The 24,137-nt window shown below is 25.2% G+C and overlaps 1 protein-coding gene across 1 annotated transcript in view; it reads right to left on the reverse strand.

Annotated features, from left to right (window-relative positions):
• LOC122499058 (bone morphogenetic protein 2) overlaps positions 1 to 1,416 on the reverse strand; it is a 74,312-nt gene extending 72,896 nt beyond the window's left edge. The window contains exon 1 of the mRNA XM_043607122.1: positions 457 to 1,416. Within this exon, the coding sequence (XP_043463057.1) occupies positions 457 to 927 (471 nt within the window). The 5' untranslated portion in view covers positions 928 to 1,416. The remainder of the gene's footprint in view (positions 1 to 456) is intronic.
• Between the last annotated feature and the right edge of the window lie 22,721 nt (positions 1,417 to 24,137).

A 24,137-nucleotide genomic window follows, 5' to 3' on the forward strand; every position in this document is an offset into this window, starting at 1 on the left:
ATTCCGATTGAATTTGAAATTTCTACCAGAATTTAAAAGAAGTAGTCTTCACTTATTCGACTAATCAGTATGATATATATTGTTTCTATTTTTCAAATCAAAGAATATTAGTGTGTCTAGTAGCAACCGATATCGGACTTGTTCGACTAATCAAACACTGAAATTCTGTATAAAAATTTGAACAAAATAAATTATTGAGTCAAAACTGGGAAGCAGAGTTTGTAATCGACAAACTCTGCTTCCGAGTTTTGACGCAATAATTTAACAATTGACTTATACTGTTAAAAATCGGATTTTTTCTTGGTACGATTTTTAACATAGTGTATGGATCGAAAGACGAATTTATAAAATGATTTATCTCGCAATAAGTGAGAAGACTAAACTAGTAGCCATACAGATGCAGTATTCTGCATCCGATAATGTTGGTTAAATATATTACAAACGAAGGAAAGGTACCTTGGACGGATCAGGTATCCTCTGGAGACCAAGACCCTCCACGATGCTGGACCTAATCGTCTCCAGGTCTCGTTCCTCGAGACGTGGTTTAACATCATACTCGAGGACATCGTTATCCTCAAATGCAAAACGATTCACATTGATCATCTCGAAAGTCTGATCGTAATTGTTTATTTTTTCGTTGTTCGGCATCGGTACACAATTCACAGTACACGTTAGAAATAATATAATAATGATGAGAAAACTAGTTGAGAAATTGATGATTGTTCTTTTATTGAAAAGTGATGATGATGATAATGATGATAATGCTGATAACGATAGAGATTGTTTTGACGACAGGGTGGTCCTCTTTTCACTGAGAAACTTTTCACCGTACTGGTTAATCGCGCTATCACCGTCGTCAATGGACTCCACACGGAATTTCTTATCGATATCTCGAGATTCCAAGTGAGTTATTAAGTGCTTGCCCATAGCCAGCTATAGAAGCTCGTGGCCTGGGCCAGGTACTCGTGCATGTAGGTACTTGTTGTTGGGGTCAATCGCTCGCTGGTGAACCCGAGAGCCGCAACAACCGACCACCCATGTGCACCATCTAATGAATCAAAGTAATTTTTTCCACCCCCGAAAATTAAAACACAATATTCTTCATCAAGAGTATGGGAAAATCATTCTCTTATTTTAAAAAAACACTTCCGGTGTCACTAGGTCACAATATTGCTCAACTGCCAGTTGACATTGCACTTAATATTAACATCACTAGATGATCCATTTTTAATTCATTTAATTCATTTAATTCGTTTAATTCAACTTGTTAGATTTTTTAATAATCTGATCTGTATAATCTATTCTCTTATAGATCATTTCTCCTAATGTACTGTTACCGGCACATAACTCTACACTTTTTTTCTTCTTTTTCGGCTTTGATAATAGAAGATCCGACGATCCTGCACGATCGAGTGCCGCGTGTCGACTGTTCACTGCTGAGCATTGCCGCGGAATGTATATACATATATATGTGAGTGTTGGGGCTTCGGCGCAGCTTACTACTAGCCACGAGGTGAGCCTTCATTTTCGCCTCCAGGAATGATGAGGGTCCCCTTGTCTTCAATAATGTCGTTAATGAGACTCTAATCATTGGCTCATAACAATTTTCTTGCAATTCTTACACAGTTCTCGTTTAAACCGGATTCAAATCATGTTTCATTCTCGCGTTCAATGGTTGTATAAACGCGATGTTAAAAAAGAGATGATGTTTCGCGGAGAGTTGTGTGTTCCAATTAGGGAATTCTTTATATACGCAAGAAGCGCGATATCAATGTACATATGTATATGCATGTGAGAAATATATACACATGGGAAATGAGACGTTCATTTTTAGATTTCTTTACTCTTCGCGGTTTTTATGTGCGGTTATACTGTGGAGAAAATTTATATGTTTATGTAAATTTCGGAAATGCATTTTTATTGGATGTAAGACTTGAATTCTTTCTGTGTGTTTTGAGTTGAAGTTTTAAAGAGGTGATTTTTTTAATTACTGATTATTTACATTCTTGTGGGTTTTTGAAAGGTTAGGAGAAGAATTTTTTTGTGGCACTATTTTTGATAGGTATTTTGCGTTAAAAGTTTATTTATTTCCGTAATTGCGATAACAGTTATTGCATAGTTTTTTATGATCTGAAATTGAGATCAAAAACTGTATCAAACTATTGTAATGCTTCGTTTTGTTGGTGTCAATGTTCTTTCAATTTAAGATCTTTGGGAAAACTGTCTGAAAAAACAATAATGGGTTTTGGTGATAATAATTTTTGATATATGCATTTAATGTTCAAGTTTGTAGAAGTGGGCAAAATTTTTAGAGAATATATCTGGAACAGGAGAGAACAATTTTTAGAATCAGTACTGATTTAGTATCATGTTTCTCTGGAGGAATAAAATAACAGATATCTGTTACAGAACAAATATTTATTACAGATTCTGTACAGATTCTATGACAAAAATTTATTACAGATTCTGTACAGATTTTATAACAGTAGGTATTTGTTACAGATTCTGTACAAATTCTATAACAGATATTTGTTACAGATTCATAATTACAATTATCTATTGTAGAATATCTGTTTATAGAACCTGTTGTAGAACATGTATTTGTTACAGATACTATAACAGATATTTGTTACAGAATCTGTAATTTAGAACATATATTTGTTACAGATTCTATAATAAATGTTGGTTACAGATTCTGTATAGATTCTGTAATATAGCACAGATATTTGTTAGAGATTCTGTGCAGGTTCTATAACAGATATTTGCTACAGATTCTGTAACATATCCAAAACAAATTCTACGACAAGTTTCTGAAATATTGTTTTGGAACAAATTCATAACAATTCTAAGCATATGCAGAATTCATACCATTGTACAAATGGTTGTAACTGTAAGTTGTATAAATATTAACTATACTAAATAATTGTGTTTGTTTCTGGCTATTGTAGTAACTATCTTGTACAATTATAATAATTGTAAAAACAGTAACTTGTGTACTAATAAATTTGCAACTACAATATTGGTGACTGCAATTGGTAGTTGACAATTTTAAAACCATAAATTTAGAATCTTACAGATGGTTGTGGTAATAATCAAATACAAATGATTACAAAAACAATATGAGTTGTAAAAATATTAGTTACAGAAATTGGCATTGGTTGCAGCTAAAAAAAAATAATAAGAATCGTAATATTATTATTATTATTATTATTATTATTATTATTATTATTATTATTATTATTATTATTATTATTATTATTATTATTATTATTATTATTATTATTATTATTATTATTATTAATATTATTACAATAATCATATAATTTATGGTAAAACTACCAAACTTTGAAGCAAATAAAGTTACCGTTTTTTTTAAATTCCTCAACTGTAAAAATACAAATCTGTACTGTTGTAACATTTGTTATTATTCCTGAAACTTGACGGAGAAAATAATTTATTTTTCTATTTTAGTATGATATTTATTGTGGGTTGGAAATTTTTAAACAAGAGTAAATCGTGTGGTTTACCTAACAATTATAAATATATGGTACCTGATGGAAATTTATAGAGCCGAGAATAATTTAGAAAAAACGTTAAGAAGCACGAAAGAAAAACTTAAATTTTCCCCTCGCCATGATCAATTACAAAACATCTATTTTTAATTTGCATCAGGAGAAGGTATATACATATATACATATTTTATTCACGTTTAGTGAATCAGCATACTTAAAAGTAAAATTAGTTTAATGCTTTTCCATATAATTAATTATTTTTGAATGTATAACTTATTTTATCAATGATCATTTCGAAGAATTTACAAATTTGATTTATCATTTCTATCATTTTCGTATAGTTTCTTATGGATTAGAATACTTTTTTTTAAAACAATGGTAGTATAATTATATTATAGTAGTGATGGTTAATAAAATTATTCTGTCTAGAAATTATAGGAATTCGGGCAAAAGTCATGAATTTTTATTAAAAGTACTGGAAAAAATTAAATTTTTGAAATTCATAACAAAATTTTTCAAAATTAATTTCAAACATATGGGTATATTATATATTTTTATTAGTTCACGTTTTTAGAGATGAAAGAAAATATTATTAATTTCTCTTCTTTTATTCACCTAGGGAATTAAAAACTTTTCCAGACTACTTTTTAACCTAAAGACATCAAAAAAATTGATTTTTATCCCACATGCACAAAAATGCCGCTTTCTGATAGCGGACGACAGGGAAGAAAGTCATTCATTTCTTCGACCGTATGAAAATGGCGGCCGTGTTCTCCCAAGGGCAAGAAAATTAGCTGTTCACATGCATTTTTCTTGCCCTTGGGAGAAAACGGCCGCCATTTTCATACAAGTTCCGGTCTCGGGGCGCCCTCGACTTCCACTCGTGTCACAAAAATCACCGTAAAGAAATGGCTGCCTTTATCCTCTTGTTGCTTAATATACTATTATTCTTTTCGGTTTTGTAAAAAAAATTTTTCGACGCTAAAATACTTTTTATAACTAGTAGTAAAAAACAACTAGTAAATTCATTTCTTTCAACAAAAATATATCTTCTATTGAAGATTATTCTCTATTAAAAAGTTGTTTTTTCTGGACTCGCGCAGTAATTGGTGCATTTACCCCATAATAATAGGGTAAATATACCAATTTCTGCGCGACTATTGTTATTTACAATTTGAAACGAATGTTTTTTTCTTCTTGTAAAAATTACAAAAGAAGAAATAGAAATTACTTCTTTAACGCACTTTACGTGCTTTTTTACAAAACATTTTCTTATGCACATCAGTTTAAAAGGAGTGTAATTATACAAGTGGTCATTCACATACATATATGTATATAGTGTAATGTAATCATGTGGTGTAATCAGTGAGGCGGAAGGGTGTAAGGGTGGGGGGAAGGCAGGAGCAAAACGAAGTTTTGTGAGTCGGGTTCTTTGTTCTTTCTGGGCCGAAAACCATTGAGAATGCGCGATTTCTTCTTTTCTTCAAAAGTTAACCACTCTGACACATATATCTTGTAGGTGTTATATATCAACATTTTTGTGTACTCAATATATTCTGAGTTTACGATATATGTGTATAAATACGTATATATAGACGTACAAATGAAGACTATGGGTAAGAAATTGTTTTCAATGTAGCTTCCGGTCGCGGCTCCACAAAAGTGCGAGAAATTTCCGAGTTGATTATATATTTTGCCGTACATCGATAAAATGAATCCTTTTTTTATAAAATTTTCTTTTATTCTTAAATTATTATCCCCAATAGCACGGAATATTTTATTCACATTCCTTGGAATATTTCATTGAAACATTGGGGACCGTAAACTAGGTCCGTAAATCCCTGAACAGTCCGTAAATTCGCTTGAAGTCCGTAAAAGTCAGTTATTTTTTAAAAAAACATCCGTAAAGTCCGTAATTTGTTTAAAAAAGTACGAATAGTTCGTAAATTCTACGATATAATTTGGAAAATTTTTTAAAAGTTAGAAATGATTGTAAAAATTCAATTATTTTAAAAAGTAATAAAATTCTTCGCAAAAATTCAATTGGGTTCAAAAAATTTTTAAAAATGCTATTCAAAATTTCAATTATCTTCACAAATAATTAAAATCTTCTCCGAAAATCAATTATTTTCAAAAATTTTAACTGAAATTCTTAGCAAAATTTTAATTATTTTTAAACAATTTCCTGAATTCAATGATTTTGAATATCTACTATTTTAATAAAATTTTCCAAAAGAATTTCAATTATTTCCGTAAATAATAAAATTCTTCACAAAAATTCAATTATTTTCAAAAATTTTAATAACATTTATAGCAAGAATTCAATTATCTTCATAAATAACAAATTTTTTTGGAGAAATTCAATTATTTTTAAATATTCTAATAAAGTTTCTTTAAAGAATCCAATTATTTTCATAAACAACTTCTGAGGAATTAAATTATTTTCAATATCTAATATTTCATTAAAATTTCTCTGAAAAATTTAATTTTTTTAAAAAGCTTTTAGAAAAGTTTTTATAAAAATTATATTATTTTCAATGCAATTTTTCCTAATTCAACAGAGAAATTTAATTATTTTCACAAATAATAAAATTATTCCTAGAAATTCAATTATTTGAAAAAATATTAATAATATTCGTTGGAAGAATTCAGTAATTTTCATTGAATTCCTTGAAAAATGTAATTTTTCTTAAAAATTTTATTTTAATTCGACAAAAGAATTCAATTATTTAAAAATTTGTTGACGAAATTCTTTATGGGAATTGAATTTTAAGAAACATTCTATCATTTAATAAATTATCTATGTTTATATTTAAATAATTGAATTCTCGTAGAATTTTTTAATAAAAATTGATTTAAAAATGAATTTAATTTAAAATTTTAGATAATAATTGAATATTAAAAGCAATGTAGCGTGAATTTCTAGAAAGAACGCAGAATTTTGAATTTTCATTATTAAAAATAATGGATTTATATAGAATAATTTTAGTTAAAAACACTAAAACAAATTGAATTTTGAATCAAATACATATGATTGCAGAAATTCAATTATTTAAGAAAATTTTAATCAAATTCTTGGCAAAATTTTAATTATTTTCAAAAACTTTCCTCAATTCCATGATTTTGAATGTCTACTACTTTAATAAAAATCTTTAAAACAATTCAATTATTTTAAAAATATTTAATAAAATTCTACGCAAACCTAATTATTTTCATAAATAATAAAAATTTCACAGGAATTCAATTATTTACAAATTATTTTCATAAATAATAACATTTTTTACAGGGATTCAATTATTTTCATAAATACATAAAAAAAACTCATTGCAGAAATTCAATTATTTTTAATACAATTTTAATGTAATTCCTTGAAAAATAATTTATGCTTAAAAATGTTATTAAAATTTATCAAAGAAATTCAATTATTTTAAAAACCTTTGCTACAATTTATTTATTAGAATTTAAGTATTATTTCCAATACATTTTTAATTCAATTTTCTTAAAGAATTAAATTATCTTCAAAAATTTTAATGAAATTCTTTGTAACAATTCAATTTTTTCAAAATAATCTTAATAAAATTCTCCGTAGAAATTTAATTAATTTAAAAAAATTTTTTAAATTCAATTATTTTCAATGTTTGCTATTTCAATAAAATTTCACAAGAGAATTCAATTATTAAAAAAGAAATTTGTAATAAAATTCGTCTCAAGTATTCAATTATTTTTTTCGCAGAAATCCAATTATGTTCAAGATTTTAAAAAAAGTCTCGTCAAAATTTTAATTATATTTATAAATAATGAAATTTTTCTCTGAAATTCAATTATTTTCAAAAATATTAATAAAGTTCTTGATAGAATTTGAATTATTTTTAATACCTGCAATTTTCATCAAATTTCTCGAAAAGTGCAATTATTCTTAAAAATTTTATTAAAATTTGTCAAGAGAATCCAATTATTTAAAAATTTGTTGATAAAATTCTTTATGAAAAATTAATTTTAAGAAACATTTTTAATTATTGAATAAAATATTTATTTTTTTAGTTCAATAATTGAACAGCAAAAATTTGCAAAAAGTTTTTATAAGACATATTTTTTGCAAATATGTTAATTTAGGAAATGTAGAAAAAAATGAAAGTGAGAAAAAATATTTATGGAAAGTTTCTGAAAGGGGAAAATTTTTTATTGCAATAGAGAAATTTGTGTCTAGAATGTCCAGATTGTCTTTATTATGATTACTATATTATGTTAATATTTTTTTTATTATTAATATTTTTGGGAAAAAAATTTCAAATTCATTTCTTTGAATGAAACAATTTTCGTTCTTCTTTTCTTTCAATCTCGGCATTAAAATATATACGAAAGTGACCTCTGAATAAAATTGAATAGAAATAGCGTTTATTTGAATAAAATTGGAAGATTCGAAAGAAAAATAATTTCAAATATAGTTCGAAAAACGGTTTTTTATTTCCTATAATGACTATTAGAATATTTTCCATTTCGTTAAATATTCTTGCTCGTAAAAATATCGTCACAGATGTCGAACACAGATGTAATCACAGATGTAATCGTCGATTCGAAAAAAAAATGGGATTTAATTTAATTAAATCTTGCATAATACATTTTTTACTCTCTGGAAGAAAAATTATTTTATTCAAATTAATAAACTAATTAATTGGGAATAAATATTTATTTGTATCAAATGGATTTTATTTGTTATGAAATAATTTTTATTTATAACTAATAATTTTTATTTTTCTCTAATAATTATTATTTTAGTCGAAGAATTTTTATTTACATCGAATAATTACTGTTGTAGCTTAGTAATTACAATTTTTCTTAAATAATTATTATTTTAGTCAAAGAATTTTTACTATTTTTAATTAATATTTTAGTTGAGTAATTATTACTTTAGTTAAATAATTTTTATTTGTAACGAATAATTATTATTTTAGTCTAATAATTTTTATTTTTTTCGAATAATTATTATTTTAGTCGAAGAATTTTTCTTTGGATCGAATAATTATTATTTTAGTCTAATAATTATAAATTTTCTGAAATAATTAATGTTTTAGTCAAATAGTTTTTATTTTCTTTAAACTTAAATTATCTTAGTCGAATAATTGACACTTTTAGCGAATAATTATTATTTTAGTTTAGTTATTATAATTTTTCTTCAATAATTAATATTTTAGTCAAAGAATTTTTACTTTTTTTAATTAATATTTTAGTTGAATAATTATTAGGTACTTTAGTTAAATAATTTTTATTTGTAACAAATAAGTATTATTTTAGTACAATAATTTTTATTTTTCTCGAATAATTATTATTTTAGTTTGGCAATTATAATTTTTCTTAAATAATTAATATTTTAGTCAAATAATTTTTATTTTTTTCGAATAATTATTATTTTAGTTGAAGAATTTTGATTCAGGTCAAATAATATTATTATTTTTGTCTAATAATTATAATTTTTCTAACAAAATTAATATTTCAGTCAAATAATTTTTATTTTTTTTTTATTATTTTAGTGGAATAATTATTGTTTCAAATAAAATTATTATTATTAGGGTCGTCGTATAATTTTTATTCGAAAGAATTAAATATTTTCTACTTCAAAGGAAAAAAAAAATATTTTTTCACTTGTCTTTTTTGATTTATAATTATATTTTTTTAATTTAAAATTTATTTTTTGTATTTAAATGAATTTTGGTAATTGATTAATTTTCTCGGATTTAAATATAAAAATTATTTGGGTTAAGTATATAAATATTCATTCGCTAATAGTCGAGTACCTATAAACGACTATTTGAATAAAATTCCTTTTGTATAATGTAATGATCCTCCTATTTGATGTTAGAACAAATGAGATTTCATTTTGAAATATCCTTTCATATTTAATCGTCTAGTTTCATTTCGTGCTATATAAAACTGAAGAGAAACAATCGTATATTCCATGTATACATGAAATAAAAAAAAATCACCGGAGAATTTACTTTCGATAAAAAGTATAAAGACTGTCATAGAAAGATAGAAATGATGATTATTAGTTTGAGATTTGAAACTTGTCATCTTTGGAAACATAAAAAAAAGAAGTTGATACACCCTTTTTGTTTCTGTTTCTTTTCTTTTTTTGGGTCACGGACTAAGATTGTTGTACACAGGCAGAGTTGTAGATACATTTGGTTTGGCGTCATGTGAAATATTATTTGTAAGAGCACGTGTCAGGGTATATTCAGGTCGTTTATATGCAGTCCCTTCATTCTGCCAGTTCGCATTGTTCCGTGTCTTCGCGTATTATTGTGGCATGTCGTATCGCCCTACAAGAAAAATAAACTAAACGGAAAGAATAAGAAAAATTCCCGATAAAAGATGTGTTGAAAAACGAACAGGAAGTTCTTGGCACATAAAATATTCTGTATGTATGTTCATATAGATTGTTAGATTCTTTGCCAATTTCGATACATGACAAAGAATTTAGAATCGATTTTGTGCTATGAAGATTTTATTTTTGTACTTTTCTTCTAGTTTGCTTATTTTTTTTTTTTTTTTTTTTCTTTTTATTTTTTATCTTTTCTTGTTTAGTTTTTGTATTTCAGGGCTCGAACTAGGTCCGTAAATTCCGTAAAGGTTCCTAAATTTTCTTGAAGTCCGTAAAAGTCAGTTTTTTTAAAAAAGGATTGAGAAAAAACGAAAAGTTCGTAAATTGAACGATATAATAAATTACAAATGATTGCAGAAATTCAATTACTTTTAAAAGTAATAAAATTCTTCGCAGAAATTCAATTATGTTCAAAATTTTTTTTAAATTCTCGTCAAAATTTCAGTTAATAACTTTAAAAATAATTTAATTCTTCTCCGAAAATCAATTATTTTCCAAAATTTTAACTGAAATTCTTGGCAAAATTTCAATTATTTTTAAAAATTTTCCTGAATTCAATGATTTTTAATATATACTATTTTAATAAAATTTTCCAAAAGAATTCAATTATTTAAAAAAAAATTTAATAAATTTCTACGCAAACCTTTAATTATTATCTTCATGAAATAGAAAAAAATTCCACAGGAATTCAATTATTTACAAGTTTTTTGTAAATTTCTTCGCAATCAATCAATTCTTTTTATAAATAATAAAATTTTTACAGGGATTCAATTATTTTCGTAAAAAATAAAATTCTTTTTAGATATTCAATTATTTTCATAAATAATAAAATTCATGGCAGAATTTCAATTATTTTTAATACAATTTTAATCGACTTCCTCGAAAAATGTAATTACTCTTAAAAATTTTATTAAAATTCGTAAAAAGAATTCAAATATTTAAAAATTTATTTAAAAAAATTCTTTATGAGAATACAATTTTAAAAAACATGCAATTATTCAATAAATTGTTTTGTTTCTATTTAAATAATTGAATTCTAGTAGAATTTTCTAATAAAAATTTATTTAAAAATGGATTTCAGTTAAAATTTTAGATTATAATTGAATATTAAAAGCATCAGAGCGTGAATTTTTAGAAATAATTGAATTTTGATAAGGTTTCAAATTAAAATCTTCTAAAATCTGAATTTTTCATATTTTTAACTAACAATTCTGTGGAATTAATTTTTTTAAGAAAGTTTAATTATTGATTTTTTTTTGAAATTATTGGAAGTTTTTAATTTCTTATAATATATATTTAATATTAAAAAATTAACCAAGAATTGAAATTTTGTAAAATTGAATTGTAGACAAATGAATTTGAAAATTGTCAAGGAACTTTTTTGAAAATTATTAAAATTAATCGATTTAAAGAAGAATTTTAGTTAAAAACACGAAAAAAAATTTAATTTTGGAAAAGTTACAAATTATTCCGGAAATTCAAATATTTCCAAGAGAAATAATATTCTACGCAAAAAATTAAATATTGTTTACAAGTAATAAAATTCTTCTTAGGGATTCAATTATTTTTACAAATAATAAAATTCATCGCAGATTTTCAATTATTTTTAATACAATTTTCATCGAATTTCTCGAAAAATGTAATTATTATTCTTAAAAATTTTAATAAAATTCGTCGAAAGAATTCAATTATTTAAAAATTTGTTGATAAAATTCTTTATGGGAATTGAATTTTAGAAAACATTCAATTATTCAATAAATGTTTTATTTTTATATTTAAATAATTGAATTCTAGTAGAATTTTCCAATTAAAATTAAAATAACGATCTATGGCACATTTAAAAATGCTTGCAATTTTCAACTTTGAATTGCCATAAATCGTTATTCCGTGGAGGTTTTCAATTATTGAATATTAAAAGCAATGTAGCGTTAATTTTTAGAAATAATTGAAATTTGAAATTACTTTTTTTTGGAAAAGTTTAATTAAATTTTTTTTATATTATTTGAAGGTTTTATTTTCTAATATATACCTATTTAATTAAAGAATTTATGAATAATTGAAAGTACGTAAAATTAAATATTGTAAAAAATGGATTTGGAAATTGTCAAAGAACTTTTTCGAAAATTATTAAAAATAATCGATTTAAAGGAGAATTTTAGTTAAAAATTCTTGAAAATATGTATTTTGTTGCATAATACTTGAAAGAAAATCGAAAATAGTAGCAAATTTTGAAAATAAGTCGAAAAAAGTCGCAATTTTTAAAAATAAGTAAAAAAAAGTTGTATTTTTTTTAAATATTCGAAAAAAAATGTTTACGTCCCTAAAATTTTTAACTTTCAAATGAACGTCGATATTTTTTTTTACTGCTTTTAATTTGTATTTTATTAAAAACAATTTTCGTTCATTTGAAAAAATATAAATCTCTCTAAAACTTTGAATATTCAAATAAACGAAAATTATTTTTTACCATTATTTATTTAAATATATTTTCTCTTTCTTTTCTGTATATTCAGAAATTTTCAGCCTGTTCAAGAAATAAATAAATAAAAAATCAGTAAAGCAGAGGCTTTCTAAATCAGCACTTAGATCAAAAAGTCATTATCCATCAAGTACCTAAAGATTAATTATTGACATTCTAGAATTATTTGCAGTTTTCAGATGACTCAGAAGTTGTCTTATAAAATGATATTACTCACTTCAAAAAGTAATTCCAGGAATAGAAATCTTTATATGCCATTAAATTCGTATTTAGTCGCAGCGTTTTCGATCATTTTTTTTTTTTTTTTTTTTTTGATGATTTCATAACAAGGTGGACAATTTAAGACACGGGGAATTTTTATTCCGTGTAAGAAAAAAGAATAAGAAGAAGAAAAAAAAGATAAATGATGAAATGAAAAGGAATTGATAGAAAAAAGATAAGAAATTATAATTGGTGTGTATATGCTCATAAGTTTTTGATAGTAAGTAGTAATCAAAAACAACACGTTGAAAGATAATGATAGAGAGGAAGAGAGAAGATTATTAGTTTGCCGATGGCGAGAGAAAAAAAGAAATGGGTCCATATAAGAAACTTGAATATCATTGATGTTGAGATCTCAATATAAGAGAGAATAAAATGTCTCCGGATAATAATTTTAAAACATCAATCGGCGCTCTCACTCTTATATATATAGGGGAATGTAGTCAAGGTTGGTCTACTGTCTAGGTAGGCCATCGCGATTTTTTGGACAAGTTCACTAGCGCCACCTACGCGCATGCTTGTCGAAGCTTGTCTTAGAGTAACCTAACTTTTTGTTCAATTACATTCTCGGAAAATCGAAAATTGTGTTTTCTGTGACGTCGGTACAAAAAAAGCTGAAAAAAAGTTTTGTGCATAATGTGAAAAACCATTAATAAAAGATAAAAAACAAATTTAATCGTCAAGGCAAGTATGCAGAAAATTTGTGGGACTCATGGTTGAAAGAAAAACAAAGTAAAAAATCGAATCCCGAAACGTATTTCTTTATGGTTACAACAATTCGGTAATGTTACTTACTGTCAAGGTCGGCCACTATGTGTTTAAAATGCGCAAAGATGAGGACGAGCTACTTCATTTGCAAAAACTGCAATTCTGTATAACTCATAATATAATTCATCATCTTATTAATATTTTTATTTAATTTTATTAATATTTTAGTGCAAAATTTTTTTTTATTTATATTTATTTTTTTATATTGTTTATTGTTATTATTTTGTTATTTCATTAAGTTACAAACTGTAAACAATAAAGAATCAATTTTCCGTAACTCCAAACATGTTATTTTATTTTTTAACGATTAATGCCCTTTGAATTTTAAACATGGCCGACCTTGACTGTAATGGCCAACCTCGACTACAAATTTTTTTTTTTTTACTTCTTTATAACTTTTTCATTTTAAAACCAATCAATTTACTTTGTACAGAAAAGATGTTCCTATTAAACAGGACTTTCCAACCATATACTTCAATTGTCCAAATTCATTTTTAAAAAAAAGTTATAAACAAAAGTCAAAAAGGTGGCCGACCTAGACTATGTTCCCCTAGTTGGGCGTAAGAAAAGTTTATTAATTTACTTTTGAAAGAATTTTATTCCTTTAGGCGGTCAAGTAAAGATTTCTTCTTCTTCTTCTTCTTCTTTTTTTTCGGGTAAAAGGAATTTCAGGTGGTGGGTGGCCCCTGCAAGTAGTCGGATGTTGTTGAGAGTGCGACGCGCTCAACCGTGAAGGTGCTTCTCTTTGCAGTGTTGATGACAGCGTTATGACACGGCGGTGTCGCTTTGATCTATTTTCTTTTCTTTTCTTTCTTTTTCTTTCGACTTTTAACTTTTCACTTGAATTTTCCTTCTTCGCTTTATTTCGAAAAAATTACGTTTTCTAAAAATCCGTAAAATATTTTTCAAAACATGGATTTTTCTTTTAAGCGAGAAAAAAACAAAAAATAAACAAGAAAAGATCAAGAGAAGTAGCAGGGCTCGAACCAGTGAAAGTATTTAAAAATACAAACTTTACGGACCAAAAATGAAAAATGACGGACCATTTACGGACAAAAATATAACCAGTTCGAATTAAATAAGAGAACATTTTACTTAAAAATTACAAATTAAATTTTTCATAACTATAAAACATCGAAGATATCGATAACTCCGAGTCTTCTTCTTCTTTTTATTAAATTAATTTTAATTAATTTTTTTTTTTTAACAAAAATTCTTTAAAGAAATTCAATTATTTTCGAAAAATTACATTACAATATTTTTAGAAAACTAATTCTTAGAATTTATATCATAATTTTTTAAGATTCAATTATTATCATCGATCAAAGTAAATTAAAATTTAAAAAATTTATTTTTTATAAATTTATTAAAATTTTGGAGAAATTATGTTCATGTTTATAATTGAAAATTATTATTTAAAAACATTTTTATAATAAAAATGTGTTTTTCAAAAATTCAATTACTTTTTAAAGATTTTACAAAATTTCAATTAGTTTTAAAAAAGTTTTTAGCAAAATTCATTTTGTTTTAAAAAGATTTTATCAAATTTCAATTGTTTGGAAATTCTTCAATTGTATTATTGGTTTATTATTGATGGAAAATTAGATGGAAATTTTTATTAAATTTATATTTATTTCAGCCAGTATCGTGATCCATTTCTTTTGAACAAAAAGATTAGTTTAAAACTAAAGTTAAATAAATATTAAATGAAATAAATAAATATAAATATACAACTTTCTGTAGAAATTAGAAAGAAGAGTAATAAACGCAATCACATATAATTTGGCTCAAATTTTAATTAAAAAAAAAGAGAACAAATAAAAGAACAAAAAATATAAAATAAAATAATAAAAATAAAAATTAATAAAAATTAATTAAACTAATTAATAAAAATAGAGAGAAGAAAAATAGAAACTGGTTCTTTTTCAAAACACACAATGATTCGTAAAATCAGAAAGATTTTTTATTGCGAAATTCTGGTTGTTCTTTCGCATTTATTTTGTATACACAACATACATATATGATAATAAAAATAAGAGAGCGACGACTTTCAATTATGCATCAATAAGGGAAGAAATAAAAGGGAACCGACGAAGGAAGGAAGCCCTATAGGTATATGTTACTGAAAAGTGTAGCACGAAAAGATATTTATGGTCATTTTTGTGTATAGTGAAAGGGAGTGGATCCGTACGGGCGGATAAATCGCTAAAAATAAAGAAGCCCCTCGTTTGCCTCATCTCATCGTCGCAACTCTTTGCTAACGAACTTGTATAGTGGCGCACGTTGAAATCTCGTCGTGACAATCGCCGTGAGAAAACTGTTTTCTGAAAATACAAGACCAATAATAACCGTGGTGGATAATGTGCGATAAGTTACTTTTTAACATAATCATCATCATTATGTGTACAATGTCTCATTGTATATTATATTTTATATCTAGCTGTTATATGTTGTTGAGAGTGAGAATATCCAAGAGGATCATCTCTAATATCTTCAGCTCTCGAATGTCAATTATCTTCGAAACACGGAGGAACGTTTACATCAGTAAAGCCATCAGGCTTATGATTTATATTGATGATCCAGCATTCATCACAGAGAAAAGCGAGTGTTGTTTTTGATGCGGGTAAATTTTGGTAGGGTAATTTTAGTGAGGATAAATTTTCTATAATAGAAAATTTACCTTATTTTCAGTGTTAAAATAACACTTCCGAGCTAAAGTTTGATGCAGACACTTTTAACACCGAATTCAGTGTTAAAATAACACTCACTTTTTTCTGTGATTGGATTTTTCTTTAATCTTTCTTATGTCTTCTCTTTCTCTCTCACTCTCTCTGTTAAATTTTTCTAGCTAACTTAAATTTCGTAATTTTTATTTTTATTACCTTTCTTTCCTTTCTTTCCTTTCTGTATTTCTTTCTTTATTTTTTCCTTTCCTTTATTATTTACTAACTAAAATTTAGTTACTAAATTTAGTTATTTATTTTAGATATTTAGTTACTACATGGAAATATCTTAAGTAGGAATTTGTTAAAAAATTATTAATTAGGGAATTTTTAAAAGTTATTTAGGGAAAATGGTTAGCACAGGGCTCGAATCAGTGAAAGTACTTAAAAATACGGATTTTACGGAAATTAAATTTTTCATAACTATAAAACATGAAGATATCGATAACTCCGAGTCTTCGACTCGAAGTGATCGATTTCTTCATGTTTTATATTAATTAAAGATTACCCAGTAATAAAATTATTATTTTCAAGAATTTTTAACTAAAATTCTTCTTTAAATCGAATTTTTTTAATAATTTTCAAAAAGGTCTTTGACAATTTTCAAATCCATTTGTTTACAATATTCAATTTTACAAAATTTCAATTATTCGTAAATTCTTCAGTTCAATATATATATTTGAAAATAAAAACTTCAAATAATATAAAAAAAATTCAATTAAACTTTTTCAAAAAAAAGTAATTTCAAATTTCAATTATTTCTATAAAAATGCACGCTATATTGCTTTTAATATTCAATTATTATTTAAAATTTTAACTGAAATTCATTTTTAAATAAATTTTTGTTAGTAAATTCTACAAGAATTCAATTATTTAAATACAAAAATAAATAATTGGTGTGGAAGATTTAAATGTTTCTTAACATTAAATTATCATAAAGAATTTTTTTTAACAAATTATTAAATAAATCAATTCTTTCGACAAATTTTTAGAAATTTTTTAAGAATAATTACATTTTTCGAGAAATTTGATGAAAACTCTATTAAAAATAATTGAAATTCTGTGATGAGTTTTATTATTTCATAAAATAATTGAATCCCTAAGAAGAATTTTATTATTTTTGAACAATATTTAATTTTTTCCGTAGAATATTATTACTCTTAAAAATAATTGAATTTCTGCAATAATTTGTAAATCTTCCAAAATTAAAATTTTTTTCTTGTTTTTAACTAAAACTCTTCTATATATGCATTATTTTTAATAATTTTTAAAAAAGTTCTTTGAAAAATACAGATTTTCAAAGATTTTCATTTGAAACCTTTTCAAAATTCAATTATTTCTAAAAATTCACGCTCTAATGCTTTTAATATTCAATTATTATCTTAAATTTCATGATTGAATAATTGAAAGTTTCCCAAAATTTTATTCTCATAAAGAATTTTATTAATAACATTTTTAAGAATAATTACATTTTTCGAGGAATTCGATTAAAATTGTATTAAAAATAATTATAATTCTGCAATGTGTTTTATTATTTATGAAAATAATTGAATCCCTGTAAAAAAATTATTATTTATGAAAAATTCAATTATTGCGAAGAAATTTATAAAAAAATTTGTAAATAATTGAATTCCTGTGAAGCTTTTGTTATTTATTAACATAATTAATTATTTGCGTAAGATTTTATTAGATACATTTTTCTTTAAATAATTGAATTCTTTTGGAAAATATTATGAAAATAGTAGTTATTGATAGTAGTTATTATATTGAATTCAGGAAAATTTTTGAAAGTAATTGAAATTTTGACAATAATTTTATTAAAATTTTTGAAAAAAATTGAATTTCGGAGAAGAATTTTAATTATTTCTAAAGATAATTGAATTTTTAAAAAATTTTGAACATAATTGAATTTCTGAGAAGAATTTTATTACTTTTGAAAATAATTGAATTTCTGCAATCGTTTGTAATTTCTCGAAAATTGTCTAAATTATATTTTACATTTTACGAAATTTTCGTTCTTTCTCAATCAAATTACGTATGTACTTTACAAACCTTTTTTTAAAAAAAACTGACTTTTACGGACTTCAAACAAATTTACTGACCTTTACGGGATTTATGGACCTAGTTCGAGCCCTGTTAGCATTTAAATTGGAAATAGGAATTTTTTTACAAAATTATGAATTAGGAAATTTTTTAGATTCAATTTGGGAAAATTGTTAATAATTAAATCTAAATTACAGATTTGTTTACCAAATTTTTAATTAGTATTTGAAGCAAATATCATTTAATTGCATCAAATATTATTTGATTCAAGTAAATATTTAATTATAATAATAGTCAGGTAATCGATTATTTCGTTATTTGAATTAAATATTTCTTTTTCAATATAATTTTTCTAATTTAATTTGTTTATATATTTTTTTTATTTGCAGATGAAGGAAAAATGTTGCTGCGCTGACGAAAATCTAGTACAACAGAGAGCAGTTCACTGTAAGTTTGATTAATTTTTTTCACATGCAAATTTTTCTTTAGATAAAATTTTGAATTGAAATTGTATCTGAAATTTATATCAGATGTAATTTTTTATACCTTTAATTACTTTATAGACAGAATATTGATTGAAATTAGTAAAAATAAGAAATAGAAAAAAAGAGAAAAAAAATACTTGCAACGAGATTGTAAGTAAATAATATATATTGCTAGATGTATGAAGAAAATGAAATTTTAAATCATCTGTAAAAATAGAAATCAAGGAAAAAAAATTATTAAAATTTTACGTTAAAAGACCCTAAGGACGTGTTTTCCTTGGAAAGTAATTTTCCGTTTGTTCTCCTCATAAAATAAAAAAAAATCATGATCATCAAAAAACCCCTTCTCACGGGGTCGAGTTTGATCCCAAATACCGTAACTGCAAGGTTTCTCGGTACCGGGTGAAGGTTAAACAACTCTCGATGCCGAAAGATATGATTTTTATTGCGTGTTTAGAGAAGCGTAACAGAGTGTACACACCCTTTCGCCCTCGCAACAATTGCATTATTATTATTTCAATTTTCCGGAGTTGTTACACATATTGCATTTCATCGAAAAGGCGCAGTATTAATTGCTTTGTTTTTTTTCTAATGTAATTAAAAGCGAACTTTGTCGAGAAGAGGAATTAATTTTTATTTTTGCTCCTTTTTTGTAGATTTATTGTACTATTATTTTTTATATTGTATTTTTTGTATTGTATTACAATTATTTTTTAATTTTTTATTTATTTTTTCGTGTGCAATCAATTGATTTATTGTTAATTAAATTTTTTGCTTTTTGAATTTCGCGCCCATGCAGTTCGTTAAATTTCCGCCTAGATGGCATGAAAATCCGCTCACAAACGAAGTGAAAATAGTCCTATTTCATTCCTAGTCAAAAGTAAAGGTACACTCTCACCTCACTGCCTGCCTGCCTGCGCAGGCAGGCGCCATAAGAGTGAGAGAGAAAAAACATTTAATTTGAATTTTCTTACTCTCTTACTCCTATGTGTTACCATGTCAACCTGCAGGCAGGCAGGCAGGCAGTAGGAGCTGTGCTAGCGCCTTAACTATCTCTCTGAATTTAAATTAGTGAAAAAGTTTACCATTTTGAAACATTTACTTTTGAATTAGTAAATTTTACTAATAAATAGTAATTTCTACTAATCTATTAGTAAAATTTACTATTTCAAAAGCAGAAAGTCACTAATTCAATTATATTCAATAAATTGTTTTGTTTTTTTTAAAATAATTTAATTCTCGTAGAATTTTCTAATAAAAATTGTTTTAAAAATTAATTTCAATTAAAATTTTAGATAATAATTGAATATTAAAAGCATTATAGCATATGAATTTTAAGAAATAATTAGGGGAACATAGTCTAGGTCGGCCACCTTTTTGACTTTTGTTTATAACTTTTTTTTAAAAATGAATTTGGACAATTGAAGTATATGGTTGGAAAGTCCTGTTTAATAGGAACATTTTTTCTGTACAAAGTAAATTGACAGGTTTAAAAATGAAAAAGTTATAAAGATTTAAAAAAAAAAAAATTTGTAGTCCAGGTTGGCCATTACAGTCAAGGTCGGCCATGTTTAAAATTCAAAGGGCATTAATCGTTAAAAAATAAAATAACATGTTTGGAGTTACGGAAAATTGATTCTTTATTGTTTACAGTTTGTAACTTAATGAAATAACAAAATAATAACAATAAACAATATAAAAAAATAAATATAAATAAAAAAAAGTTTTGAACTAAAATATTAATAAAATTAAATAAAAATATTAATAAGATGATCAATTATATTATGAGTTATACAGAATTGCAGTTTTTGCAAATGAAGTAGCTCGTCCTCAACTTTGCGCATTTTAAACACATAGTGGCCGACCTTGACAGTAAGTAACATTACCGAATTGTTGTAACCATAAAGAAATACGTTTCGGGATTCGATTTTTTACTTTGTTTTCCTTTCAACCATGAGTCCCACAAATTTTCTGCATACTTGCCTTGACGATTCAATTTGTTTTTTATCTTTTATTAATGGTTTTTCACATTATGCACAAAACTTTTTTTGAGCTTTTTTTGTACCGACGTCACAGAAAACACAATTTTCGATTTTCCGAAAATGTAATTGAACAAAAAGTTAGGTTTCACTAAGACAAGCTTCGACAAAAATGCGCGTAGGTGGCGCTAGTGAACTTGAAAAAAAAACGCGAGTGGCCTACCTAGACAGTAGGCCAACCTTGACTACATTCCCCTATAATTTTAAATAGTTTAATTGATTGTGTTTTGAAATTATTTCAAGTTTTTATTTTCTAAATATTTAATTGAAGAATTTCCGAATAATCAAAATTTCGTAAATTTGAATTGAAAACAAATGAATTTGAAAATTCTCTAGAAACTTTTCCAAAAATTATCAAAAATAATTGAATCGTGAATTTTGAAAAGGGCTAAACTCTAAAAACCATAAGTTTCATTTTTACATAACAAATTAATTTTTTTCGAAAGATTTTTAATAAAATTTTTGAAATTAATTACATTTTTCAAAGAATTTACTTCAAATTTTATTAAAAATAATTGAAATCCTGTGAAGAATTTCATTATTTATGAAAATAATTGAATTCTTGCCACGAATTTTATTACATTTTTTTTTAAATAATTGAATTCTTTTGAGAAATTTTATTAAAATAGTATAGATTTTGAAAATATTTGAATTTCAGCGAAGAATGTCATTATTTGTTAAATTGTGATTGAATTCTTGCAAGAAATTCTTGAAAATAATTATACATTTTTCGAGGAATTCATTTAAAATTGAATTAAAAATACTTTAAATCCTAGGAAAAATTTTATTATTTATGATAATAATTGAATTCTTACAACGAATTTTATTACATTTTTTAAAATACAACTGAATTGATGTGAAAAATTGTATTAATTATAAAAATAATTGAATTCATGAGAAGGATTTTATTAAAACTTTTGTAAATAATTTAATTTTTTTTGAAAATTTTTTTTAAAAATTGTACTAAAATAATAATTGAATTCCTGTGAATAATTTATTACAATTTTTAATTGAAATATAATGAATTTTTAAAATGTTTTTGAAAATAATTGAGTTTTATTAAAATTATAGGTCGAAAATATTTGAATTTCCTGAGAAGAATTTCATGATTTATAAAAAATAATTAAATTTCGTTAAAATTGTATTAAAAATAATTGAATTTTTACCTCGAATTTTATTATTTAAATAAAGAAAATTGAAACCTTTTGAAACATTTCATAAAAAGTTTTGAAATAATTAAATTTTATTTATATTGAAAATAATAATTGAATTCCTGTAAAGAATTTTATTATTTACAAATATAATTGAATTCTGTCGAAAAGTTTTATTAAATTTTTTTTAAAATAATTGAATTTTAGTAAAAATTATGTTGTAAATAGTTGAAATACAGCGAAGAATTTTATTGAAATTTTCAAAAAAAAAATTAAAACATTGAATTCAAGCAAAAATAATTTAATTCTTGCAAAGGATTTTATCAAAATTTTTATAATATAATAATATTTTTTTTAAAAATATTTTTTCTTTTTTTAAATTTTATGGAAGTTTAAATTATTATTATAAAACATGAAGATAGCGATCACTCCGAGTTGAAGACTCGTAGTGCTCGCTATCCTCATGTTTTATAATAATATTCTTAAAAGTTATTGAATTTCAAAAGATTTGATTTTGAATCTTTTGAAGAATTTTAATTTCTATGGAAAAATAAATAATGATTAAATATTTATTTAAAAAAGAAGTAATTAATGTTTTCGAATAATTTTACTTTTGAATTTTGTAAATAAATGTAATGGAACATTGTTTTGAGTATCTAATCATTTTTAGAGTGAATCGATGAATATTCTTTAGAGTCAGGGAAAAAGTCCAAATTTTGTCTGTAAATTAGGGAAAAGCAAAATTAATTTTTTGTGGCAATTCTGCTAATTCAAATTAGCAAGCATTTTTACTAATTTAAATTAGCAAGAATTTTTACTAATTCAAATTAGTAAGCATTTTTACTAATTCAAATCTAGAGAGATAGTTCAAATTAAGGGAATAAGCATATTAGAAAAAAACTTTCATTCATTCGAAAGTTCAAAATATGGGTGAAATTCCGTATGAATCATATTCAATTCTGTGTCAAAAGGGAACAATGCATATATATGCACAAAAATTGTTTCGGAGAAAAAAGGGTATGAGTGTATTTTATCGATTGGAAATTTACGACTTCCGGAACCTTGAAAAGTTTATCCAACCTATTTCACGAAAACTTAATATTTTCCCGCTACTAGTATCAGCACACGCTGATGAATATATAGAACAAGAAAGTTGACCCTGACTTTTAGCGTGTCATGGGTTTTGCCATTTGTTCATGGAATTGGACTTGAGTCCTTATCAGCCAAGTGGAACACAACGTGTAAAGTATAAATTACACCTTATTATAACTATACATATCCTCCCTTCCTCGTGACAAGCAGGCTTGGCCTGGAGAGAGAATGTTCTAACGGAACAGGTGAGTTACCTGGAATCCCCCGATTAATCGATTCCCAGACTTTCGAGAGAGCTTTAGGAAGAGAGCTTGGCAGAATGGTTTAGTCATCCTCGCATTACATGATATTACGGGACATTATAGCTCGCGCACGTGATGAGTTGCGAGAATGGGACAACGACGACGACGACGCTAGGTCGGTCGTCGATGTGTTGTATGAATCATATCTTATATGATACCGAGTACGCATTCGCGGCTTCCAGGAACACGGCCGTGTAAATACACCCACCACCCGCGGCAGCAAATATGTTCCACGCATTAGAATCCCCCTTTTTCATTGAATAGACACCTACGCCTTTGACCTTCATTACATGTATATCCATACATATATACATTGCACCTTGGTCAACAATTTACAGTCTAATGCTCTTGGAAAAATTATATACGTATATACTCGAACGAGAAATTCCAATGTGGACCCGAAAACAATATAAGTTTCGCGCGAATCGTGGGTATTCCAAGCAAAAATATACTCGCACTTTCTATCATTGATTTCGATTATATATATTTAACGGTGAGATGGAAATTCGTCATTTTATCAATGCTCTGAATCATTTTCAGTGCGTGATTTTTGCAAATTTAGTTGATACATAAATGTTCATTCAAAATTCGGTAAGAAAGCTTACGGAGAACAAGGATTGTTACGTTGACAAAAAGATTGTTAATATAGAACTAACAAATTTATTTTCTTGTCCTAACAATTCAAATTTTTTCTAATAGCAATAAATCTGTTGAGGTAACAAAAAATTTTGTAACAACAACAAACAAAATTTGTTAGTTCTACAGTAACAATTCTTCTTTCTCTGTGCTGATGATGATCTTGACATCCATAGAAAGCTAGCCATGTAAGCTTACTGCAATATTGGGGTAACATTGCCGCAAGCTTACGTAATGTTTACAACAAGCAACATGCCAGCAATTTTT

Source organism: Leptopilina heterotoma, unplaced genomic scaffold (assembly GCF_015476425.1).
Source record: "Leptopilina heterotoma isolate Lh14 unplaced genomic scaffold, ASM1547642v1 Lhet_164, whole genome shotgun sequence".
Classification (NCBI taxonomy): Eukaryota; Metazoa; Arthropoda; class Insecta; order Hymenoptera; family Figitidae; genus Leptopilina; species Leptopilina heterotoma.